Source organism: Neomonachus schauinslandi, chromosome 6 (genome assembly GCF_002201575.2).
Source record: "Neomonachus schauinslandi chromosome 6, ASM220157v2, whole genome shotgun sequence".
In the NCBI taxonomy this organism is placed as follows: Eukaryota; Metazoa; Chordata; class Mammalia; order Carnivora; family Phocidae; genus Neomonachus; species Neomonachus schauinslandi.
Window position 1 is genome coordinate 47,602,439 of NC_058408.1, and position 21,609 is coordinate 47,624,047.

Below are 21,609 nucleotides of genomic sequence, written 5' to 3' on the forward strand. Positions count from 1 at the left end.
TAGTCCCATCAACAGAGTGTAAGGGTTCCAAATTCTCCACATCCTGGCTAGCACTTATCTTTTGTTTGTTTTAACAGGTGTAAGTGGTATCACTGTGGATTTGCACTGCCCTGATGATTAGTGATGCTGAGTGCCTTTCATATACCCACACTGGCCATTTGTAGCTCTTCTCTGAAGAAATGTCTATTCAAGTCCTTTGCCCATTTTTAAAATCTGGTTGTTATTCTGCTATTGAATTATAGGAGTTCCTCATATATTGTTGAGTATCAATTCTTAATCAAATATATATCTGGCAAATACTTTCTCCCATTCTACAGGTTGCCTTTTCACTGATTGTTTTGTTTGCTGTGCAGAAACTTTTCAATTTAATGTAGTCCCACTTGTGTAAATTTGCTTTTGTTGCATATACTTTTGATGTCATATTCAAGAAATCATTGCCAAACCCAATGTCCTGAAGCTTCTCTTCTATGTTTTCTTCTAGTAGTTTTACAGTTTCAAGTCTTACATTTAAATCTGCAACCCTTTCTGAATAGATTTTTGTGTGTAATATAAAATAAGGGTCAAGAAATTCTGACATATAGGCGCTCCTGTGTGGCTCAGTCATTAAGTGTCTGCCTTCGGCTCGGGTCATGATCCCAGTCCTGGGATCGAGCCCCGCATCAGGCTCCCTGTTCCGCAGGAAGCCTGCTTCTCCCTCTCCCACTCCCCCTGCTTGTGTTCCCTCTCTCGCTGTCTCTCTCTCGCTGTCAAATAAGTAAAATCTAAAAAAAAAAAAAGAAATTCTGACACATATATTTAACATGGGTGAACCTTGAGGACATTATGCTAAATAAACTAAGGCAGTCACAAAAAGCCAAATACTTTTTCCAAGGGATTCCATTTATATGAGAAACTTAGAACAGTCAAAAATCACAGAGACAGAAAGTAGAATGATGGTTGCCAGGGGTTGGGAATGAAAAGTTTTAGAGATGGATGGTGGTGATAGCTGCACAACAATGTCAGTGTATGAAATACTACTGAACTGTGGATTTAAAAATGATTAAGCTAGTAAGTTTTACGTTGTATTGTACCATGATGAAAAATAAAATCGTTTTTAAATATCTGTATGACCTTGGATTAGGCAATGATTTTCTTAGAACGTCTAAAGTACAAGCAACCAAAGAAAAAAATAAATCGGATTCATCAACATTTTTAAAGATTTTATTTATTTATTTATTTAGAGAGGGAATGTGCAAAAGGGGGGAGGGGCAGAAGGAGAAGGAGAGAGAAAATCTCAAGCAGACTCCACACCAAGTGCCGAGCCTGATGCAGGGTCCCATCTCACCACCCTGAGATCATGACCTGAGCTGAAATCAAGAGTTGGACGCCCAACTGACTGAGCCACCCAGGCACCCCAGATTCATCAACATTTTTAAACTTTGTACTGGAAGGGATACCATCAAGAAAGTAAAAAGACAACCCCCAAAATGGGAGTAATTATTTGCAAATCCTTTATCTGATAAGGGTCTGGTATCCAGAATAAAAAACTCTAACAACTCTATAAAAGGCCAAATTAAAAAATGGGCAAGGGGTATGAACAGGCATGTCTCAAAAAAGTGCAAATGGCAAGAAAGCTAATTAATCGTAATTTCACCTAATAGGCCCTGGATAAACTAAAGATACTTTTGTGAAAATGTGAATACTATAAAGTCACAGTAATGGTCAGTATTAATTCAATAACCCAAAAGTTGGGTGACACTTTATCAAACTGGTTCACCTCTGAAAATGCAAGGGGGCACTATATAAAGAATTAGGCTGGACACAGGTAACCTGTGAGACTAAACTGAGCAAATTAGGGCATAAAAGTCATCACATCCATAGCTTACTAGATTCTGAACTGCAGAGTAAGAATTCAAGAGGGGAGATGAACCATGAGAGACTATGGACTCTGAGAAACAAACTGACGGTTCTAGAGGGGAGGGCGGTGGGGGGATGGGTTAGCCTGGTGATGGGTATTAAGGAGGGCACGTTCTGCATGGAGCACTGGATGTTATACGCAAACAATGAATCATGGAGCACTACATCAAAAACTAATGATGTAATGTATGGTGATTAACATAACATAATAATAAAAAAAAGAATTCAAGAATTTACGCCAAGTTGAGGGTAATAAATAAATCTTTAGAGCAATGTCAAAACAATGTATTACAAGACAGTTAGGTGTGAGTTCTTGGTAACAGTGGGTCTCAAGTGGCGACACCAGTCAATATTATCCAGCAAACTTTCAAACCTAACATTCCTGGGACCCTTCCTTTGAGATTCTGATTGAGTAGATCTATAATGGGGTCTAATAAGCTGTTTTTGTTGAATGATTTCTTTTCATTCTACAAGTTAATTTTATGTGTCAACTTGACTGGGCTAAGGAATGCCCAGACAGCTGATTATTTCTAGGTGTGAGGGTGTTTCCAGAAGAGATAAGCATTTGAATCAGGCTGAGTAAGAAAGACCCCCCTCCCCAGTGCTGGAGGGCCTGAGTAGAACAAAAGGCAGAGGAAGGGCAAATTTGTGCACCGGATTAAACTGGGGCATCTGTCTTCTCCTTCCCTGGTTCTCAGGCCTCAGAGTAAGACTACGCCATTGGCCCCTGGTTGTCAGGCCTCTGAAGACTTTGGATTTGGACTGGTACTACACACTGGCTTCCCTGGGACTCCCGCCTGTAGATGGAAGACTGTGGGACTTCTCAGCCTCCACTTGATAGAATACCTTATAATAAATCTTCTATGCATCTATATATATCCTACTGGTTCCACTCTTCTGGAGGACTCCAATGCACACACCAATTGAGAACTGCCCCTCTAAGAACTGCCCCTCAGACCTGAACCTACATATCACCTGGAAATCTTATTAAAATAAAACCTTATTCAGTAAAGGTGAGGTGAGGCATTTCTAACAAGTTCCCAGTGGTGCAGATGACCCTAGTCCTGGTTGGTGGGCCACACTGATTGGCCTGGCTTACTTGCAAAGGCCACATTTTACCCATCCGCTTCTTCCCCAAAGTGAACAAATGTTAAATCAAGTGGAGAAACACATTCTATTTTCTGATCAGCATTACAACCAAGGAGGTAATACTTCTTGATTTAAGCTAAACAATTCAATTTTTAATATCTGCATTAGAACATGGAATGTTTAAAACTTAAATTAACTAAGACAATAAGAAGTACTGAAAATATGCAGAAATTAGAGTAATTTAAAAGCTTTTTACAAATTGTAACATAAAGAGAAAAATCGTATCTGGCGACAGAAAGTTTCAATAAAAAGGGATTTTTCTGTCTCCAAGACTGACAACATGGATTATCACCCCATCCCAGGATCATAGAAGGAGAAGGTTTCTACTCAATGCTGACTCACCCTTGTGTACAAATTTCACATTTTAGGGCGCCTGGGTGGCTCATGGCTCAGTTGGTTAAGCAACTGCCTTCGGCTCAGGTCATGATCCTGGAGTCCCAGGATCAAGTCCCACATCGGGCTCCCTGCTCGGCGAGGCGCCTGCTTCTCCCTCTAACCCTCCCCCCTCTCATGTACTCTCTCTCTCTCTCTCATTCTCGCTCTCTCAAATAAATAAATAAAATCTTCAAAAAAAAATTTCACATTTTATATCACATTAAAACAATACACAAAATAAATACTTCATAAATAGCTAATGAAGAACCTAACAATCGATAAACTTCATCATGCAAAAATAAGCAGCAACATTTATATTGCTATATATAGCTGCTGTATTTACAATTAGATTTAAATAGGAAAAGCAAAAGAACGTTTCTCTACGAAAGAAGTCTCACGATGCCAAAGACAACCCGTCTCAGAAAGTTCCGTCCCTATTTGTTAACCAAACAAGGCTCAAATTTCAAATCCTTCTTGAAATCAAACCTATGCAAATGTCATTGCAAAAATAAATAGGCTGATCCAACAGATGACATCAGCTGGAGTTGTGTTTACATGTCTATCAATCTTTTTTTTTTTTTTTTAAAGATTTTATTTATTTATTTGACAGAGAGAGACACAGCAAGAGAGGGAACACCAGCAGGGTGAGGGGGAGAGGGAGAAGCAGGCTCCCTGCAGAGCAGGGAGCCCGATGTGGGACTTGATCCCAGGACCCTGGGATCATGACCTGAGCCGAAGGCAGTCGCTTAACCGACTGAGCCACCCAGGCACCCCAGGTCTATCCATCTTAAGCATTAAGCCTTGACCTTAACATCAAGCACTGTGTCGTACTCTTTGTATTTGTGTGTTAAGCGAATTTGGATAGAACTAATAAAACTCCCTAATCTCTCCCTCCCCCAAGATTTATAGCCCTGTAGTGAACTAAGTTAGGTACCCTGCTAATTAGTCTCACTATGCTCATTACATCCACCAGGAGTAATTAGTAGCACTTATTTGTAATAATCTAATTACGTTATTTGGGGGAGGGATTCTCATTCACTTAACATGGAACTCCATGAGGGCAAACACACACGTACTGATCACTGCGGTAGCCCCAGTGCCTAGCAGGGCACCAATAATTACTCATAGGTTAGGTGGCTGAAGGAATAAATAAATGGATGGTGTCTAAAACACAGTACAGGGCGCCTGGGTGGCTCAGTCGTTAAGCATCTGCCTTCGGCTCAGGTTATGATCCCAGGGTCCTGGGATCGAGTCCCACATCGGGCTCCCTGCTCGGCAGGAAGCCTGCTTCTCCCTCTCCCACTCCCCCTGCTTGTGTTCCTGCTCTCGCTGTCTCTCTCTCTGTCAAATAAATAAAATCTTTTAAAAAAAATAAATAAATAAAAATTAAACACAGTACATAATGTTCACTGAATTCATTAACAAGAAAGGGCTTATTTTCTCATTTCTTTGTTACCAGATACAGGAAACTCTACATAACATAAATCCTGAAGTACACACTGCAAATTCCACTTGCATCAATAAAGCTCACCTCTGACATGTGCAGCAATTTACACACCAGTGTCACCAGCATAATGCAGCTGTGACCGGCACTTAAATCACAATGTTCCTTTCTATTCTCCTTATCAATTTATTTTTTACCTCTGTACCTTCACACTACCAGCATACGCACTTATAATAAAGAGAGCTAAAGAGATGGCAGTCCCTTCTCTAAAACACTGCATTTGTTATTGCATTAACTCACCTCAAAAATATTACAAGTCTCAGGGCGCCTGGGTCTGTCAGTCATTAAGCGTCTGCCTTTGGCTCAGGTCATGATCCCGGGGTCCTGGGATCGAGCCCCGCATCGGGCTCCCTGCTTCTCCCTCTCCCACTCCCCCTGCTTGTGTTCCCTCTCTCACTGTGTCTCTCTCTGTCAAATAAATAAATAACATCTTAAAAAAAAAAAAAAATTACAAGTCTCTCTCACAGCTGCTGTAGCTCTTACTGATCTCTGAATCAAGTTTGCTGCTTTTTCTTTAGAGCACTGACTAATGAACCTATCGCATGGGCAAAGACCCTATCAATATCGTCGTCCTTAGCCACGTGGACTCTGGCAAGTCCACCCCCGCCAGGCATCTAGCTCATCTACAAGCTGGGGAGCACTGATGAAAGAACCACTGAGACGTTCAAGGAGGAGGCAGGAGTGATGAGCAAGGGCTCCTTCAAATATGCCCAGGTGCGGGACAAGCTGAAGGTGGAGGGACAGTGTGGCATCACCACTCCCATCTCCCTATGGAAGTCAGACTAGCCACCATGCCATCACCATCATCAATGCCCCAGGCCCCGGGGACTTCATCAAGAATGTGACCACTGGACATCCGAGGCCAACTGTGCCGTGCTCATCATGGCAGCGCATGCTCAAGTTCAAAGCCGGCATCTCCAAGAAAGGCACACCTGCGAACACGCACTGGGGCCTACACGCTGCGCCTGAAGCAGCTTGCAGCTCGTGGCGGCCGTCAACGAGAGCGATGTTGCGGAGCCTACCTCAGCGCCATGCACTTCCAGATCACTAAGAAGTGAGCAACTGCCTGAAGAAGATCGGCTACAACCTGGCCGCCGTGGCCTTTGTGCCCATCTCAGGCTGGCACAGCAACAATGTGCCCTGGCTGGAAGGTCAAGAGGACAAATGAAACGTCACCAGGGTGACTCTGCTGGAAGTCTCTGGACTCTACCCTCCCACCCAGTCGACAAGCCCCTGAGGCTGCCTCTGCACCTGGGATGGTGGTCACCTTCATCCCCACCAATGTCACCTGAGCTCAAGTCTGTGGAGATGCCCCACGACACCTGTCGGAGGCCCCGCCTGGTTGACAATGTGGGCTCCAACATGAAGCATGTGTCCGAGAAGTGGCCGGAGACAGCAGGAACGACTGCGGAGGCTGGCCGGGCTCTGGCACAGGTGATGGTCTTCAACCACCCCAGGCAGACCCACGCTGGCTACGGCCCAGTGCTGGACTGCCACATGGCTCACATCCCCTGAACGGAGGGAAAACACTGACCAGCACTTGGCCACAAGGCTGGAGGACAACCCAAAGCCCTGAGGCCCCTGTGCAGACGGCCCCCAGCAAGGCCGTGCGTGTGTGGAGACCTTCTCTGAGTACCACGTCTAGGCCATTTTGCTGTGCAGGACATGACACAAACGGCGGTCCCTGGAGTTACCAAGGCAGCAGATAAGAAGTCATCCCCTGCCAGCAAGGTCCCCAAGTCCACAGTAGTGAAGCATGTCCTCCGCAGTGTCCTCTGCAATCTTCACTAAAAAATTACTCCACATCCTACATATTTACTGAGTAAGGTTAATAAAACTTAAATAGCTGGAAAAAAAAAAATTAAAAGCCTCACCATTACTAGGTGTCTCTAGGGACTCCTTTGAAGGGCTTCTCTGGTCTTGCCTTTCCTCTGAATTTTCCCTGGACTTTGACAGCCGTTTTCTTAGAGACGTCTTCTCTTCACCCACCATCATGTTATCTAGGAAGGAAGACATAAAAAGCTTTTGTGGGAGAGGAAAACTTTTCCTTTCTTCCCTTCATACTGGGCTGGTCTGATACTCATACTGATGTAAGACGGATTAACTGGAGAAAAACACATTTGATTTCGTATGTAGGGGAGCCCATAAAAATATGGGACCAAAGCAGGCAACGCTGTATCTTTTCAGACAAAGAAACAATAAACATGTGAAGAATTGCTAAGACAAAGGGATTTGGAGTTGGGGTAGTAAATCACTGAAGAAGTAACAAGGTTTGTTAAACCCAGCCTTCTCAGCCCTAAATTCCTTCTGTCTGGTGATAGGGATGTCTTCTACCCTCCTGGTACAGGGAGGGTATATTTCACATGGGAGATTTACTTCCTGTTTTCAGGAAGACAAAGGAGGCTCAGAAGGTCCTCCCTGCACTGGATGTTCTTAAGTAACCTTGATTCAAAATAATCAATATGCCAAAGTACATTTTTGGGTGGCATATTTTGCGCCCCTTCATGTGAAGTATCTGACTTAGGCAAATGTCACAAGATCACCATATTTAGGGGAGGTGAAAAATGACATATCCTGTTCCTTTTGTTTTACTTTAATCATGTTTAAGCATTTTCTGAGTACAATATACTATAACAAATTCAAAGAAATTAGTCCTTATAAAACACTTGGTTTCAAAGGTCCTTATTTAAACAAAGCCCCCATCCTAAAAGAACAATTTAGTTGAACAAGGCATAAGTATATGAAAAATTCAGAATTAAATAACGGGGCATCTGGGGGGCACAGTTGTTTGAGCGTCCAACTCTTGGTTTCGGCTCAGGTCATGATCTCAGAGTCTTGAGACTGAGCACCAAATAGGGCTCCATGCTCAACAGGAAGTCTGCTTGAGTCTCTCTCTCTTTGTCCCCCCTCCAATAAATAAATAAATCTTTAAAAAGAAATAATTAGATAATAGAAGGTAAGTACAAAGATGCTACAAAGTAGGGTAGAATTAACAGTCAAGTCAATGGTAAAAACAATACCTGAAGTTCAGAGATAAAAGAGCTCATGAAGAGATGCAAGGTTTCATAGAAAAGAAGGTATTTGAACTGAGTCCTGAAGGATGAGAGCAGAGCACTCCACGGATGAGACAGGGTTAAAACAAGGTCCTTCCAAGCCCTGTCGGGGGACCATGACTAATCAGACTACTTTAGTAGAGGACAAGAAACAAGCTTTTGTTGAGTAGCTCAAAGTTAGAGGACTCCACTGGGTGCTTTACATTTTCTCATCTAATCTTCGTAACTCTGCAAAAAAAAGATGTTATTAATCGCAGTTCATATATTAAAAAAAGGCTCAAACTGTACTGTCAATGCCCTCTGCCCACACACCAGGAACATACCTATAGTTGAACAAGTTGAATTTATTAAGAACACGCACCAAGGGAAACTATGGGGAATCTCAGAATATCAAAAATGACTTACTTAGGATTTGGGAATTGGCTAGGTGATTTTTTGGAAGAGTTCAAAGAAGAAGGGGTTCACTCTAGTTGGATACTGTCAGAAAGTGGGAACAATTCTATGCCTGGGTATATCAACAAATCTCTTTAGGGAGGCTAAAGCTGTAACCAGTAGAACAGCAATAATCATTCACATTATAGCCTGGAGAGAAGGATGTTGGCTATTTTGTGACTTGGACAATGTTCATGTTTTGTCTAGGTCAAGACATGATTATGGCATGTTCTTATTTTTGTCTTGATCCATTTTGGTCACAGAGTAGCCTTGTCTGATGCTGATATTCAATGAAATTGTTTATGTTCAACCCAGGAACACCAGGAAGACCCAGATGTTAAGTGCCAGGCTAGCTCACAACATCAAGGCCAGCTGACGGTACCAGCACAGCTCCGGGATGCCAAGGGCTGTTCTTCTCCTGGCAGGAACTCACCCAAGACCACACAGGGCCAGATTTGGACCTGGCTCAGATCCAAACCACAAACACCATTAACTCTCTGAATTTTTTTTAAGTTGGTAACAGAGAAATGGGAAAGGGGAAAAGACTAGAAAGGAGAGCCAGAGTTAAACTCTAAAGGTCTAAGAAAGGAGGATTTTTTTTCAACTAGGCAGTGGTGAGCCATTCTAAGCACTGAAAAATAGGATCACAGTCAAATTTTAGGCAGATCAATATCAACACAGTACAAGGTTGACTCCAAAGCAGTGTATGACTATGTTTTCATTAGTCTGAGGCAAAAAGAAAAATAATGAAGTCCTCATACATAATTTTTAAAGCTACATATTCTTAAATTCTAATATTATGGTCTTTCTAAACTTTTAAAATGTCCTTTCCAGTATGAAATGTAGTACATGGTAAGTTTGTTTTCTTAAGTATCCCTCCTTAGCAATGTAAACATCTGACTAATCTAGATCATTTCCCTTCTAATTTTTTCAGAAATCAAACAAATGAAACAGAATTATGGATCAGGTTGAAATTTTAGGAGACCAGTAAGATCCAATTCAGAGGAACCTAGGAAAGAGGTCAGGGCAACTGATGAAGTTAAAAGTGCTTTGTTAACAGTGGCAGAAGAAGCCAGAAGAGCATCTAACCTCTCCAACAGAAAAGAGAAGTGACAACAGACAACTAAACTCTGGGGGATGCGCTCAAAGTAAGACATCAAGAAGTAGAGAAGAAATCAGGGAAGAAAACAATAGAGATACAAAGATGCACAAAAGAACCAAGATGTTCCAGGAGGCCTGGGGTGGTTCAGTCGGTTAAGTGTCTACCTTTGGCTCAGGTCATGATCACAGGGTCCTGGGATCGAGTCCCGCCTAGGACTCCCTTGCTCAGCGGGGAGCCTGCTTCTCCCTCTGCCTGCTGCTCCCCCTGCTCATTCTCTCTGACAAATAAATAAAATCTTTAAAAAAAAAAAAAAAAAGAACCAAGATGTTTCAAAAAGTAAGGAATTACACAGGGGGTAATGAGGAATTAAAAAATGATTGTACTTTTTTTTTTGCATCTGAAAAGGGACATGACGGGGACTATACTTTTGCATGTTTATGTGCTTCACGTGTATTTTAATCTCAATATAATCTGTAAGGCAGATATGTTATTTTATTCCCCAAATACGGTCTTTGGTCACCATGTCTCTCCCTATAGTCTTTCCCATCTCTAGAACGCCGTTTCCCCTGTGCCCTTTATCTAGCTAACCCAACCCGCCCAGCAAAGTAAGGGTCACAGCTGCAGCAGTAGGAACACCAGTAACAACACAGCTTTGATTTAATGAGCAGCTATTACATACCTACCAGATACTGCACTGCCAAGTCCTTGACATTGTCAATCTTTACAACCGTAGGTGGCAGGTATTAGCCTCATTTTACAGGTGAGAGAAATACAGTTCAGAGGGAATTTCACTTGCCCGAATCATATAATTCTCCAACAGCAGAACTGAGATCCAACACCAAACCCAGGGATTCCACAGCCTAGCCTGCAATCAGCAGATGACCTCGAATGACCTCCCATGCTGAGGTTTCTCTGACCACCATCTCTCACGTCACCCCCTCCTCTGCGGTTCCACTACACTCAGCGACACTATCTGCCTCTTACACTAAGCATAAGCTTCTCCAAGACCGGGACGAAATGGCATTTTCTCTTTGAAACCCTCAAATCCAGTGGGGGAGTATCTGGAGCATGACAGGCATGCAGTAGTACAGAGCTACCAGTTAATATGACCAGTTATTCTGACAGGATACAGTGCTCCTCACAGAGAATCACGAGGAAAACATATGCTGGGAGGATGATAACAAGCACCATCTTTACTGTGAACAGCTTTCTACATCCTACTCATCAAGATCTATGGCAACTGTTTTGTTTTGTTTTTTTTAAGATTTTATTTATTTATTTGACAGAGAGATAGAGAGAGCGCACAAGTAGACAGAATGGCAGGCAGAGGGAGAGGAGAAGCAGGCTCTCCCCTGAGCAGGGAGCCCGACGTGGGGCTCGAACCCAGGACCCCAGGATCATGACCTGAGCCCAAGGCAGCCGCTTAACCAACTGAGCCACCCAGGCGCCCCTATGACAACTGTTCTTAATCGGGGGTGGGGAGGGGTCCCCTAGACTTCTAAGGGTATGCAAAAACTTCAAATATTTCAGTAATTGAAATAATTACATATTTTATCACATAAAACAAGTTGTACAGGCTGACTAAAACAATGTTACTTTGCTTTTGGCTGATACTATATCATGCTGATTACATGTCGATTAAAAGCACTAATTAATGGGGCGCCTGGGTGGCTCAGTCAGTTGAACATCCGACCCTTGGCCTCAGCTTAGGTCTTGATCTCAGGGTCATGATTCAGGCCCCGCCGTAGGCTTCACGCTAGTTGTGGAGCCTACTTTAAAAAAGATGAAAAAAAAATACTTAATAAAAGGGGCACCTGGGTGGCTCAGTCAGTTAAGCGTCTGCCTTTGGCTCAGGTCATGATCCCAGAGTCCTGGGATCGAGTCCCGCTTTGGGCTCCCTGCTCCGTGGGGAGCCTGCTTCTCCCTCTCCCTCTGCTCCTCCCTCTGCTCGTGCTCTCGTTCTCTAAAAAAAAATACTTAGGGCGCCTGGGTGGCTCAGTCGGTTAAGCGACTGCCTTCGGCTCAGGTCATGATCCTGGAGTCCCAGGATCGAGTCCCGCATCGGGCTCCCTGCTCGGCAGGGAGTCTGCTTCTCCCTCTGACCCTCCCCCCTCTCATGTGCTCTCTCTCTCATTCTCTCTCTCTCAAATAAATAAAATCTTTAAAAAATAAAAAAATAAAGAATAAAAAAATATATTAAAAAATACTTAATAAAACAAGTTTGACAAATAAATGCTGTTTAACAGGCAAAAAAAAAAAAAATTTAAGCCTGAATACCCTATAGAATGAAAACATTAAGAGAGTTCTTGGTGATGAGACTAGGAGCCAACAACCCAGTCTAGAGAAGAAAGCCTTCTTTCAAAAGCTAAAACACAGGTACTGAGCCTGCACAATTACACTGCCATAGTTTAAATCTACTTATTTTAGAAGTGAATACTAACTTCTTTGGCCTCAATATCCTCTACTTTGCAGGGAGTGAGAATTTCGAAGGCACAGGATTTGGTATCCCAACACTAAGAGGTAGTTTACACCCCTGCTCCGTCATATCACTGTGTCCTCGGTAAATCCTCCAACCTCTCTGCGTCGGTTTCCTCATCTAGAACATGAAGATAAATACTACTGCACCAAGCTACAACAAAAGAAGACAATATACACTAAAGTGCCATCGTTATTAATAACCAAGTTTGCAAAATTAACCAAGTAATCTGATACCTACATATCTATCTCCTATATGATAAATGGCAGTCAAACAAACCATATCATCCCTCAAATTCTACTGTGTTTGCTTTTATGATGTACTAGATGAGGACAAATAAAGGGCCGTATTTACATACTTTCTCAAATGCAGCTCAAACACCATGCGGCTTCCAAGAAAATATTAACAAATTTTATTATTGTCATATATACAGATGTTAGGAAGGACAAATTACTTAAAATGGTTCACCTCAGGGCACCTGAGTGGCACACTTGGTTAGGCGTCTGCCTCTTGGTTTCAGCTTAGGTCATGATCTCAGGGTCGTGAAATCAAACCCTACGGCAGGCTCCTTGCTCAGTGCATAATCTACTTGGGGTTCTCTCTCTCTCTCTCCCTCTGCCCTTCCACCCCATGCTCTCACGCTTGCTATCTCTCTCTCTCTCTCTCTGGAGTAAATAAATCTTAAAAAAAATAGCTCACCTCAATTTTGATCAAATCCTCAGATCATGTGAATCATAAGATTATGAGGGTACATCTGAACCTCACTCACTTCCCCCCACCACCACTAATTTTTCTACACTTCTCTAACTTCAACATCCATGTACAAAGATCCATCCAATACCCTGGGGCCTCCCAGCTCCTTGACTTTCTGTCTCCAAAAAGCTGTCCTTATGTTCCAGTCATACCTTCCCCTAGAACTTACTGTTAACCAACAACTGCACCATGTCCATAATTCTGATTCCCAGCAACTGAACCACTGATGTTCCCTCCAATTCCATTCTCGCAGTCTTCCCCATCTCAGATCATGGGACTAGCAGTCACTCTGCCCAGATTTGGAAAAAAACCTAGGAGTCATCCTTAATTCTTGACTTCCCTTTATCCAATCCAAAAGCAAATCCATCTTACTCTGCCTTCAAACTAAATCCCCAACTGTGAGGTCTTCTCACCACATCCACCACATTCACCAGAGTCTAAGCACAGTCCTCTCTCACTGTAGTAGCCTCCTAACTGGTCCGTCTTCATTTTCTCCCTTCTGCTCTATTTTTTAACACAGTACCCAGACTAATCCTTCTAAGATAAGTCAGAGCAAATCATCCCCCTGATCAAAACCCTCCAAACAGTGGATTTTAAGTCCTCACCATTGTCTAGTAACTCTTCCATGATCCGCCACTCACCTCCGTGCCCCTCCCCCAGCACCCTCCACTTCCCACAACTCTCTCACTTGCTCTGCTCTAATTACTTTGGCCTTCTGCTGTTTCTTGGACAAGCCAAGCTCATTCCTACTCACAGGTCTTTGCCATTTCCTCTGTCTAGAGTATCTCCCCCCAGATACTGTCAAGGCTCTCTCCTTCACTTCATCCAAGTTCTCTGCTCAAACATCCCCTCCTCGGGGACTCCCCTCTCTACCTTGACTAAACACTCTTGCACCCTCTTACCCTCTTATCCCTTACTTTGCTTTATTTTTCTTCAGAGCACTTACTGCCCAGCACCTTATAGCATTTATTGTTTATCAACCCCACAAGACTAGAATCCCCCAAGAAAAGTAGAATTTTGTCTTGTTCATTATTTTCTCCAAGTATCTAGAACCATGCCTGGAACACCCTGCACTTAATACACCTTTATTAAGTGGATAAAGTATTACCAAGCATTTTCACATATGTTAAGGGAATGAAACAATGGTCCTTCACGCGTCCGTGAAGAACATGAGAGTTGAAATGATGTTCACTTTTATTTCTACCTTCACCTATTAACACTAAAAGATAAATATAAAACAGTTTATGAGGACATTTACCCAGCTTGGGATTTAAATTATCTATATACACACACACATAAAAATGCTCTGTTCTAGAGCTTCGGACTTCTCATTAGCATCTGCTTTCAGGACCCAATTCTAAACTTAGGTTGCCTAAGAGACTCTGAAAAACCATTTTCTGACAAATGCCAGGCTCTTTACTCCACTAGAAAATCTCTCAAACTTGAGAGATTATTCTCCTGAAATGATTCAAATAATTAGAAAAACATTAAGAATTCTGAGTTCCCTTTAGTGGGTACTTACTATTTGCTATACTCTCTGATAAGACCTTTGTGTACATTTGTGTACATTCCCTCCTTTAATACTAACAATAACCCTATGAGGGAGGTAATCCTGTCTGTCATCTTCAAACAGAAAAAGGCAGTGACTGCCAGAGGCATAACTCTAGATGACAGTAAAGAAAGAAAACTTTATATATTTTTTTAAGATTTTATTTATTTGTCAGAGAGAGAGAGAGAGAGAGCACAAGCAGGGGGAGGGGCAGAATGAAAGGGAGGCTCCCCGCTGAGCAGGGAGCCCAATGAGGGACTCAACCCCAAGACCCTGGGATCAAGACCTAAGCCAAAGGCAGCCACTTAAACAACCGAGCCACCCTGGCGTCAGAAGAAAGAAAACTTTAAAAGTAGGAATCAACATTAAAAAGAGAGAGCAAGAGCAGGTCTTTTAGTGAAGGACCAAAAGGGTTATGTTTCCTATAAGGCCCATAAAACATCACTGTATCAAATTAGACCTTAAAAGTTCATGCTCTAATGACCTTGGCACCTTAAAAAGGTTATGCTAGTTTAAACTTAGAAGGCAGGAAAAAACTTTTTAATTTGCAATGAAAAAATTTTTTAAGTTCTGACACTTAAAAGGTATATGCCAAGTATCTGAAAATTCATGTAGATTAATAAGCATCTCTTTCTACTATGATATTAGATAAATGTGTTGCAGTAATAGAGGTCTACCCCATTACACTGTTCACATGCACACGCACGTGCATGAGCACACACATACAGATATACACACCCTGTATCCAAAGAACGTATAACATACCATTTAGGGAAGTCAAACAGGTCCTCATGGAGTAGGTGATATTAGAGTCACAGTTCAAAGAAGAAACAGAAGTTTCTAGATCTCAAAACAGGATGGGAAGGAGAGCGCTCTATGAAAAACCTAAGTTCAGACCTTGGTGATGGATTCACTATTTCAAATATTTTATTGAGGTCTACTACAGTACCAAGCCCTGGGATGCAAAAATGACTACATAACAGCCTGTGCCCTCAAAGAGTGAAAATCTAGTGGGCAAAAGACATAAAAACATAATTATAACACCTAGCAGTATTACAGAACAGTAACTGAGATGTACGGGGTATTAAAGAAATACAGGCCTGGCGCCCAACAGAACTTAGGGGCAATTAAGAAAGGTTTCCTGGGGCGCCTGGGTGGCTCAGTTGTTAAGCATCTGCCTTCGGCTCAGGTCATGATCCCAGGGCCCTGGGATCGAGCCCCACATCAGGCTCCCTGCTCTCTGGGGAGTCTGCTTCTCCCTCTCCCACTTCCCCGCTTGTGTTCCCTCTCTCACTGTGTCTCTCTCTGTCAAATAAATAAATAAAATCTTAGATAAAAAAAAAAAGAAAGGTTTCCTGAAGAAAGTAAAATCTAGGGGCGCCTGGGTGGTTCAGTCGTTAAGCGGCTGCCTTCAGCTCAGGTCATAATCCCAAGGTCCTGGGATCGAGCCCCACATGGGGCTCCCTGCTCGGCAGGGAGCCTGCTTCTCCCTCTCCCACTCCCCCTGCTTGTGTTCCTGCTCTCGCTGTCTCTCTCAAATAAATAAAATCTTTAAAAAAAAAAAAAAAAAGTAAAATCTAGGTTAAATCTTAAAGGAAGAGAAGGTGTAAGGTTGGAGAACAGGGTACATGGAAGGGCATGAACAAAAGGTCAAGGACCCTCAGGGACTGATTAAAAGGAGTTTGCAATTTAACACACAAACAAGGAGCTACAGAGGTTTTTAAACAAGAGGCTGGGGGCACCTGGCAGGCTCAGTCAGTGCAGTATGCGACTCTTGATCTCGGGTTGTGAGTTCAAGCTCCACGTTGGGTACTGAGATTACTTTAAAAAAAAAAAATCTTTTAAAAAATTTAGAAAAAATAAACAAGAGGGTGACTTGATATTTGTCTTTTAGTAAGATAATTAAGGCAACAATGTGGAGGATGAGAGATTGGCAAGGACAATTAGCACACACAAAGATAAGGGCCTGAAATTAGGCCCAATCGGCATGTGATTATTAAATGAACAAATGATTTCACAAATTAGAGATAAGGGAGATAAATTTACAAGCATTAGCTGAGGCATCTAGGATATTCAGGTGGCTATATCCAGAGGGCATCTGGAAATATAGATCCAGAGTTTTCTAACTCAGCTGGTCGACCAAGGTTATGGGTGTGCCATTAAGCTAAGTAACTACAGGTGGAAAAAGGTGTAGATAAGATCAGTATGATGTGCCTGTGGGTCAGCCAAGTGATGATGAAAAAGCAGGCAGGTGAACGTACAAGTCTGGACTAGAGACAAAGAACTGGATTCATCAGTGGCAGCAGCTACAGCCAAGGCACAGGAAGGAAATCTCCCGGGGAGAGACCATATATCAAGAAATAACTTAGGAAGTAATAAAGCTAACATTTCCCTAGTACTTACTATGGCTCCATTCAATCCTCACAACAATCTATGCAGTAGATACTATTATCCCATATTACAGGTTAAGTAATTTTCCCAATATTACAAGACACTTAAAGAACAGTGAAAAAGCAAGGCTTAGGAGAGATTGGAGGAGAACTGGGAGCAAGCAATGTTAGAAATCCAGTTAAAAGATTCAAGAAGTTATCTGATCAATATCATGGAAAATTCAAGAAAGACAAAAAAAAAGAAGAAAATAAAGGAGGGTGAGACCTAGAATATTTCACAATTTGGGGACATTAATAGTTACAATTTACTTTACTTGTACAATTTGTTTCAGGAAGGACAAAGAAATATACTGGATTAGGTTGCAAAATGAGTTGAGGAAGTAAAAACAGTGATCATAAGACTAGTCTCTCAAAAGGGTCCAGCAATAAAGGAAGCAGGAACTAATGTTTACTAAGCCATAACATTTACAGTGCTGGGCAGCAAGGCAGGTGCACCACATACCTCATCTAACATTTGCATTTTAAAAGATGCAAAAGATTCGGAAACACTATAAAACCTGTTCAAAGTCACACAGCCAGTAAGTGGCAATGGAAACATTTACACTCAAGGTGACATAAAGCTGACCAGAGACCTATTTTAAAATACAACATACAGACTGGAAAATTATTTAAGATTCCAATCTGTGCATTGGTTTTGTAATGTTCGGTGTGATAGTATCTAATTTGCCTTAAGAAAGCAACACAAGGGGCACCTGGGTGGCTTGGTCCAGTAAGCGTCTGCCTTCAGCTCCGGTCATGATCCTGGGGTCCTGGGATCGAGCCCAGCATCGGGCTCCCTGCTCAGCGGGGAGCCTGCTTTTCCCTCTCTGCCTCTCTCGCTCTTTCAAATAAATAAAATCTTTATTTTTTTTAAGATTTTATTTATTTGACAGAGAGACAGAGCGAGAGCTAGAGTGCACAAGCAGGGGGAGTGGCAGGCAGGGGGAGAAGCGGGCCCCCCGCTGAGCAAGGCCCCCCCCCCCCCCCGAGGTGGAACTCGATCCCAGGACCCCGGGATCATGACCCGAGCCGAAGGCAGATGCGTTTAACTGACTGAGCCACCCAGGCATCCCTAAATAAAAAAAAGAAAGCAACACAAAATTGACTTGAGAACAAATGAACCGTGTTGGAAAGAATGTCAACTTTAGCCTACCCACAATGTACCTATTAAAAAAGTTTTCAGGGGCGCCTGGGTGGCTCAGTTGGTTAAGCAACTGCCTTCGGCTCAGGTCACATCCTGAAGTCCCAGGATCAAGTCCTGCAGCAGGCTCCCTGCTCAGCAGGGAGTCTGCTTCTCCCTCTGACCCCCCCCCTTGTGCTCTCTCTCATTCTCTCTCTCTCAAATAAAAATAGATAGGTAGATAAACAAACAAGCAAGCAAGCTTTCAGGGATGCCTGGGTGGCTCAGTGAGTTAAGCATCTGCCTTGGGCTCAGGTCAGGATCCCAGGGTCCTAGGATCGAGTTCCACATCGGGCTCCTTGCTCAGCGGGGAGCCTGCTTCTCCCTCTGCCTGCCAATCCCCCTGCTTTGTGCTCTCTCTCTCTCTCACTCTGACAAATTTAAAAAAGCTTAAAAAAAAAAAAAGCTTTCAAAAGAACCTATAAATCTATAAAACAAATAGAGTAACCAACTTATTCTCAGTGACCAACTTTGCTATGTCACTCTCACCTTCAGTGAAGGAAAAGAGAAAAATTGCAGATGAATTTACAATTCAAAAGATAAAGTTTCTCCCCTTCCCTTCCAAGCAAAGACTTAACCAAGTACAACCCTACACTTATATATCATTATATCATTAAGTCATTAAGTCAATTAGCTAAACTAAAGAACCCAAAATTTCATTCACATCTGTATGGTCAATATAATTATTTACCCTATGCGATAAATTTCAAAAAAAAAAAAAGATGTCATTAACTCGCTTTTGTTAAAAACTTTTTTCCATTTCCTTCCCAAAAGGAACAAGCACTCTTTCCTAGTTAACATTTTCCATTCAAACAAGTTCCTTCTTCTTGTTCTCCAACTCATTCATTCTTTCATTGTGCCAGGTGCTAGGCCAGACTCTGGTAATTAAGACATAAATAAGATGCACTAGCCCAGCCTTCATGAAATGTACATGCTAGCAGAAGAAACAATTAAAGCATCTAAGTGACATTACACTGCTGCTAAGGAAAACCAAGTACTAGGAGGGCTTCACAGAGACAGGTTGGATTTCCTACAGTGATATTTGAGGAATGTGTTGGATTTGGGTAAAGGAGAGAATGGTGCATTACAGGTGGAGGAAACACCTAAAGACCATGAGATAGTAAAGAGGCTTTCTTAGAACAAAAGTAAAACCAATGTGGCTTGAGCCTAGAGAGCCAGGAGGAAAGTGGCCCAAAATGAAATGGAGAAGAGGGGCAGCAGTATTTTGGTCTTTATTCGAGGAGAATATGAAATGTTTTGAGAGTTCTAAGCATGTGAGGCATTGAGACACGTGCATTTTTAAATGATTACTCTTGAATATATCAGAGCTCCTCCCAAAAGCCATTCTCATGCCTAGACAACACACAAACTTCCCTAACAAGTCATTCATGGAGATTACCCACATAAAGGGGGACAAAAACCGCTTCAAGTTGAATTCTATGTCAAAGGAAGATACTCTGAAAAAAAAAGAGTAGTTTAAACGATGGCAGTGACTTAGAAAGTGACCTGTGAACTTCATCTACATATAAATACGAAAAATAGCGTTTACAGTTGTTTCTCGATTACAAATAACTTCCAAATACACGTATCAGAGAAACTGAATGGCTATTAACATTTAACAGTGACAGAAAATTACACTTTAATATTTAAAAATAAAATAATGAGCCTGATTAAAGGCTTTGGTGCCCAGACAGCTTTCTATATCTTGAGGTGCCATCTATCCCTTCACACACTTTTTTCCTAATCAATTACAGACTTCCTGAGCCCATTTTTGGTTTCGCTTTTTAAAGAATAAAATGTCTTCTGATTCATAACTTTCTTTACTACCAGCTTGAGAGATGCCACAGGATCTGGAGGGCACGTAACAAACCTCCAAGGTTTAAAGGGCCAGCCATGCGGGCGCCCCACGGTAACTTTCCCGCCCTCCCCATCCCCCAAACTCCCCAGGACTCGCGGAGCCTCCCCCTCCCGCGGCTCCCGGCCGCCTCCTCCGCCCTTTGGCCCAGGGCAAGGCCAGGCCCGCCGGGCCGGAGATGCAGCCGCCACTTCTTTCCCCTTCCTCTCCGGCTGAGGCGGGTGGACCCAGGCGGGAAGTGAGCGGATCCGGGAGCATGAGCATTACCTGGGGCCGGAGCCCGGCAGCACGGACCTAGTCAAGAAAGGCAAAGCCGGGTAGACCCCACGGCGCGGCTGGTAAAAAGGTGGGCGTCGGGAAGCTCTCCAGGTGCCCAAAGCCAGCAGCGCAGCCAGCCCCGCAGCCAGCGAAGGTAAAGCTCCCCACTCCCCGGCCTCTCCGCCCCCAGCCTCGCAGCCCGCTACGCAGCGTCACGCGCAAGGCCAGCGCCGGCTCGGGATTTCATTGGCGGTCCCTGTCGCCTCCAGGCTCCGCCCACCGCCCATGGCTGCCCGCCCCTTCCCGGGCTCGCGGGTACCCAGGACCTGACGCCTACCTGGCCCCGGTGCCCAGAGCCGGGAGCTACGCGCGAGAGGGTAGTGACACCGTTTTGCGCCAGCGATCCAAGGTGCGGCAGAGAGGAGCCTGAGATAACTTCCTACAAGTCCGAAACGGCACCCGGAATGATAGCTCCGGACCGGCGAGTCTGGAGCCTCTTCCAGAGACTCTCAGAAGCCGCCTCTAGAACCGTGGATCTTTGAAGTTGGAACTGACCCTCTAGGAACAAAATTGAAGCACTAGCCAGCAGCGTTCATCATGGGTTGCTTTAATACTTTGTAAACTATACTTGGCTGTGTCCTTCAGTACAAGCGAACTAGATAAGGAACCAGTGAAATGATGGGGCAATTAAGGAATTAAAAAGGAGACTTCGTAATCAAAGGAAAAATAATGATGCAAAGAGATTTAGGACGTAGATTAGTTTCAACAGTTAATCCGATTTTGCGAAGGCAAAGATGTAGGTGAATTTAAAGTAAAGGTAGGTGAAAAGGGAATGATGAGAGCAGCAGAGACTGAAGGGTCACACTCAGAGCCTGCAAACCAATGCGAGCTAACCTAGCCTGCCTAATGACTGCGACCCTACTCCAAACAAGCTGAGAGGGCCACCCACGACCCTGTCAAGCTACCCTGAACAAATGGATCACCTTTGCTTGAACTGACTACTCTGTGCACCTTTAAACAAAGAGGATTTGTACAAGTTACCCTTGCAGCACTGTTCACCCCAAAGCGGAACTGGCCTCAACAGTCAGTCAGATTCAGAACTGGCAATCATTGGCGGACTTTACAGTTTGCCTCATGTACCATTGTGACTCCTGCCTGCCAACTAGATGGCAAAAGGAGCTGGTAGATCCCGTGGCCTCTGTGCTGCACCTCTTCCCTCCCACCAGTTAAAGAGCAGTAGGAACAGAGGGATTCATACCTGATCGGACTGCTGGCCACTTCATATATACGCCTATAACTGTTGTCTTTTCCTTTATTTCATTTATCTATTTTTTATTTTTTTAAAGATTTTATTTATTTATTTGACACAGAGAGAGGAAGTACAAGTAGGCAGAGAGGCAGCCTCTCCACTGAGCAGGGAGCCGGACGTGGGGCTCGATCCCAGGACTCCAGGATCATGACCTGAGCCGAAGGCAGCCGCTTAACCGACTAAGCCACCCAGGCGCCCCTCATTTATTTATTTTTTAAAAATGCCTTTTTTTTAATTCCAGCATAGTTAACATACAGTGTTATATTAGTTTCAGGTGTACAATATAGTG

The 21,609-nt window shown here is 43.3% G+C and overlaps 1 protein-coding gene across 2 annotated transcripts in view; it reads right to left on the minus strand.

Moving 5' to 3' along the window:
- SOAT1 (sterol O-acyltransferase 1) overlaps nt 1-20,181 on the minus strand; it is a 69,409-nt gene extending 49,228 nt beyond the window's left edge. The window contains exons 1-2 of one of the 2 annotated variants that reach the window (XM_044915932.1): nt 20,048-20,181; nt 6,799-6,924 (exon numbers count right to left, since the gene is read on the minus strand). In XM_044915932.1, coding sequence (XP_044771867.1) covers nt 6,799-6,919 — 121 coding nt within the window. In that variant the 5' untranslated portion in view covers nt 6,920-6,924; nt 20,048-20,181. Of the gene's footprint in view, nt 1-6,798; nt 6,925-20,020 lie in introns of both variants that reach the window. The other variant, XM_021682797.1, reaches the window with a different exon arrangement.
- Nucleotides 20,182-21,609: the final 1,428 nt, after the last annotated feature.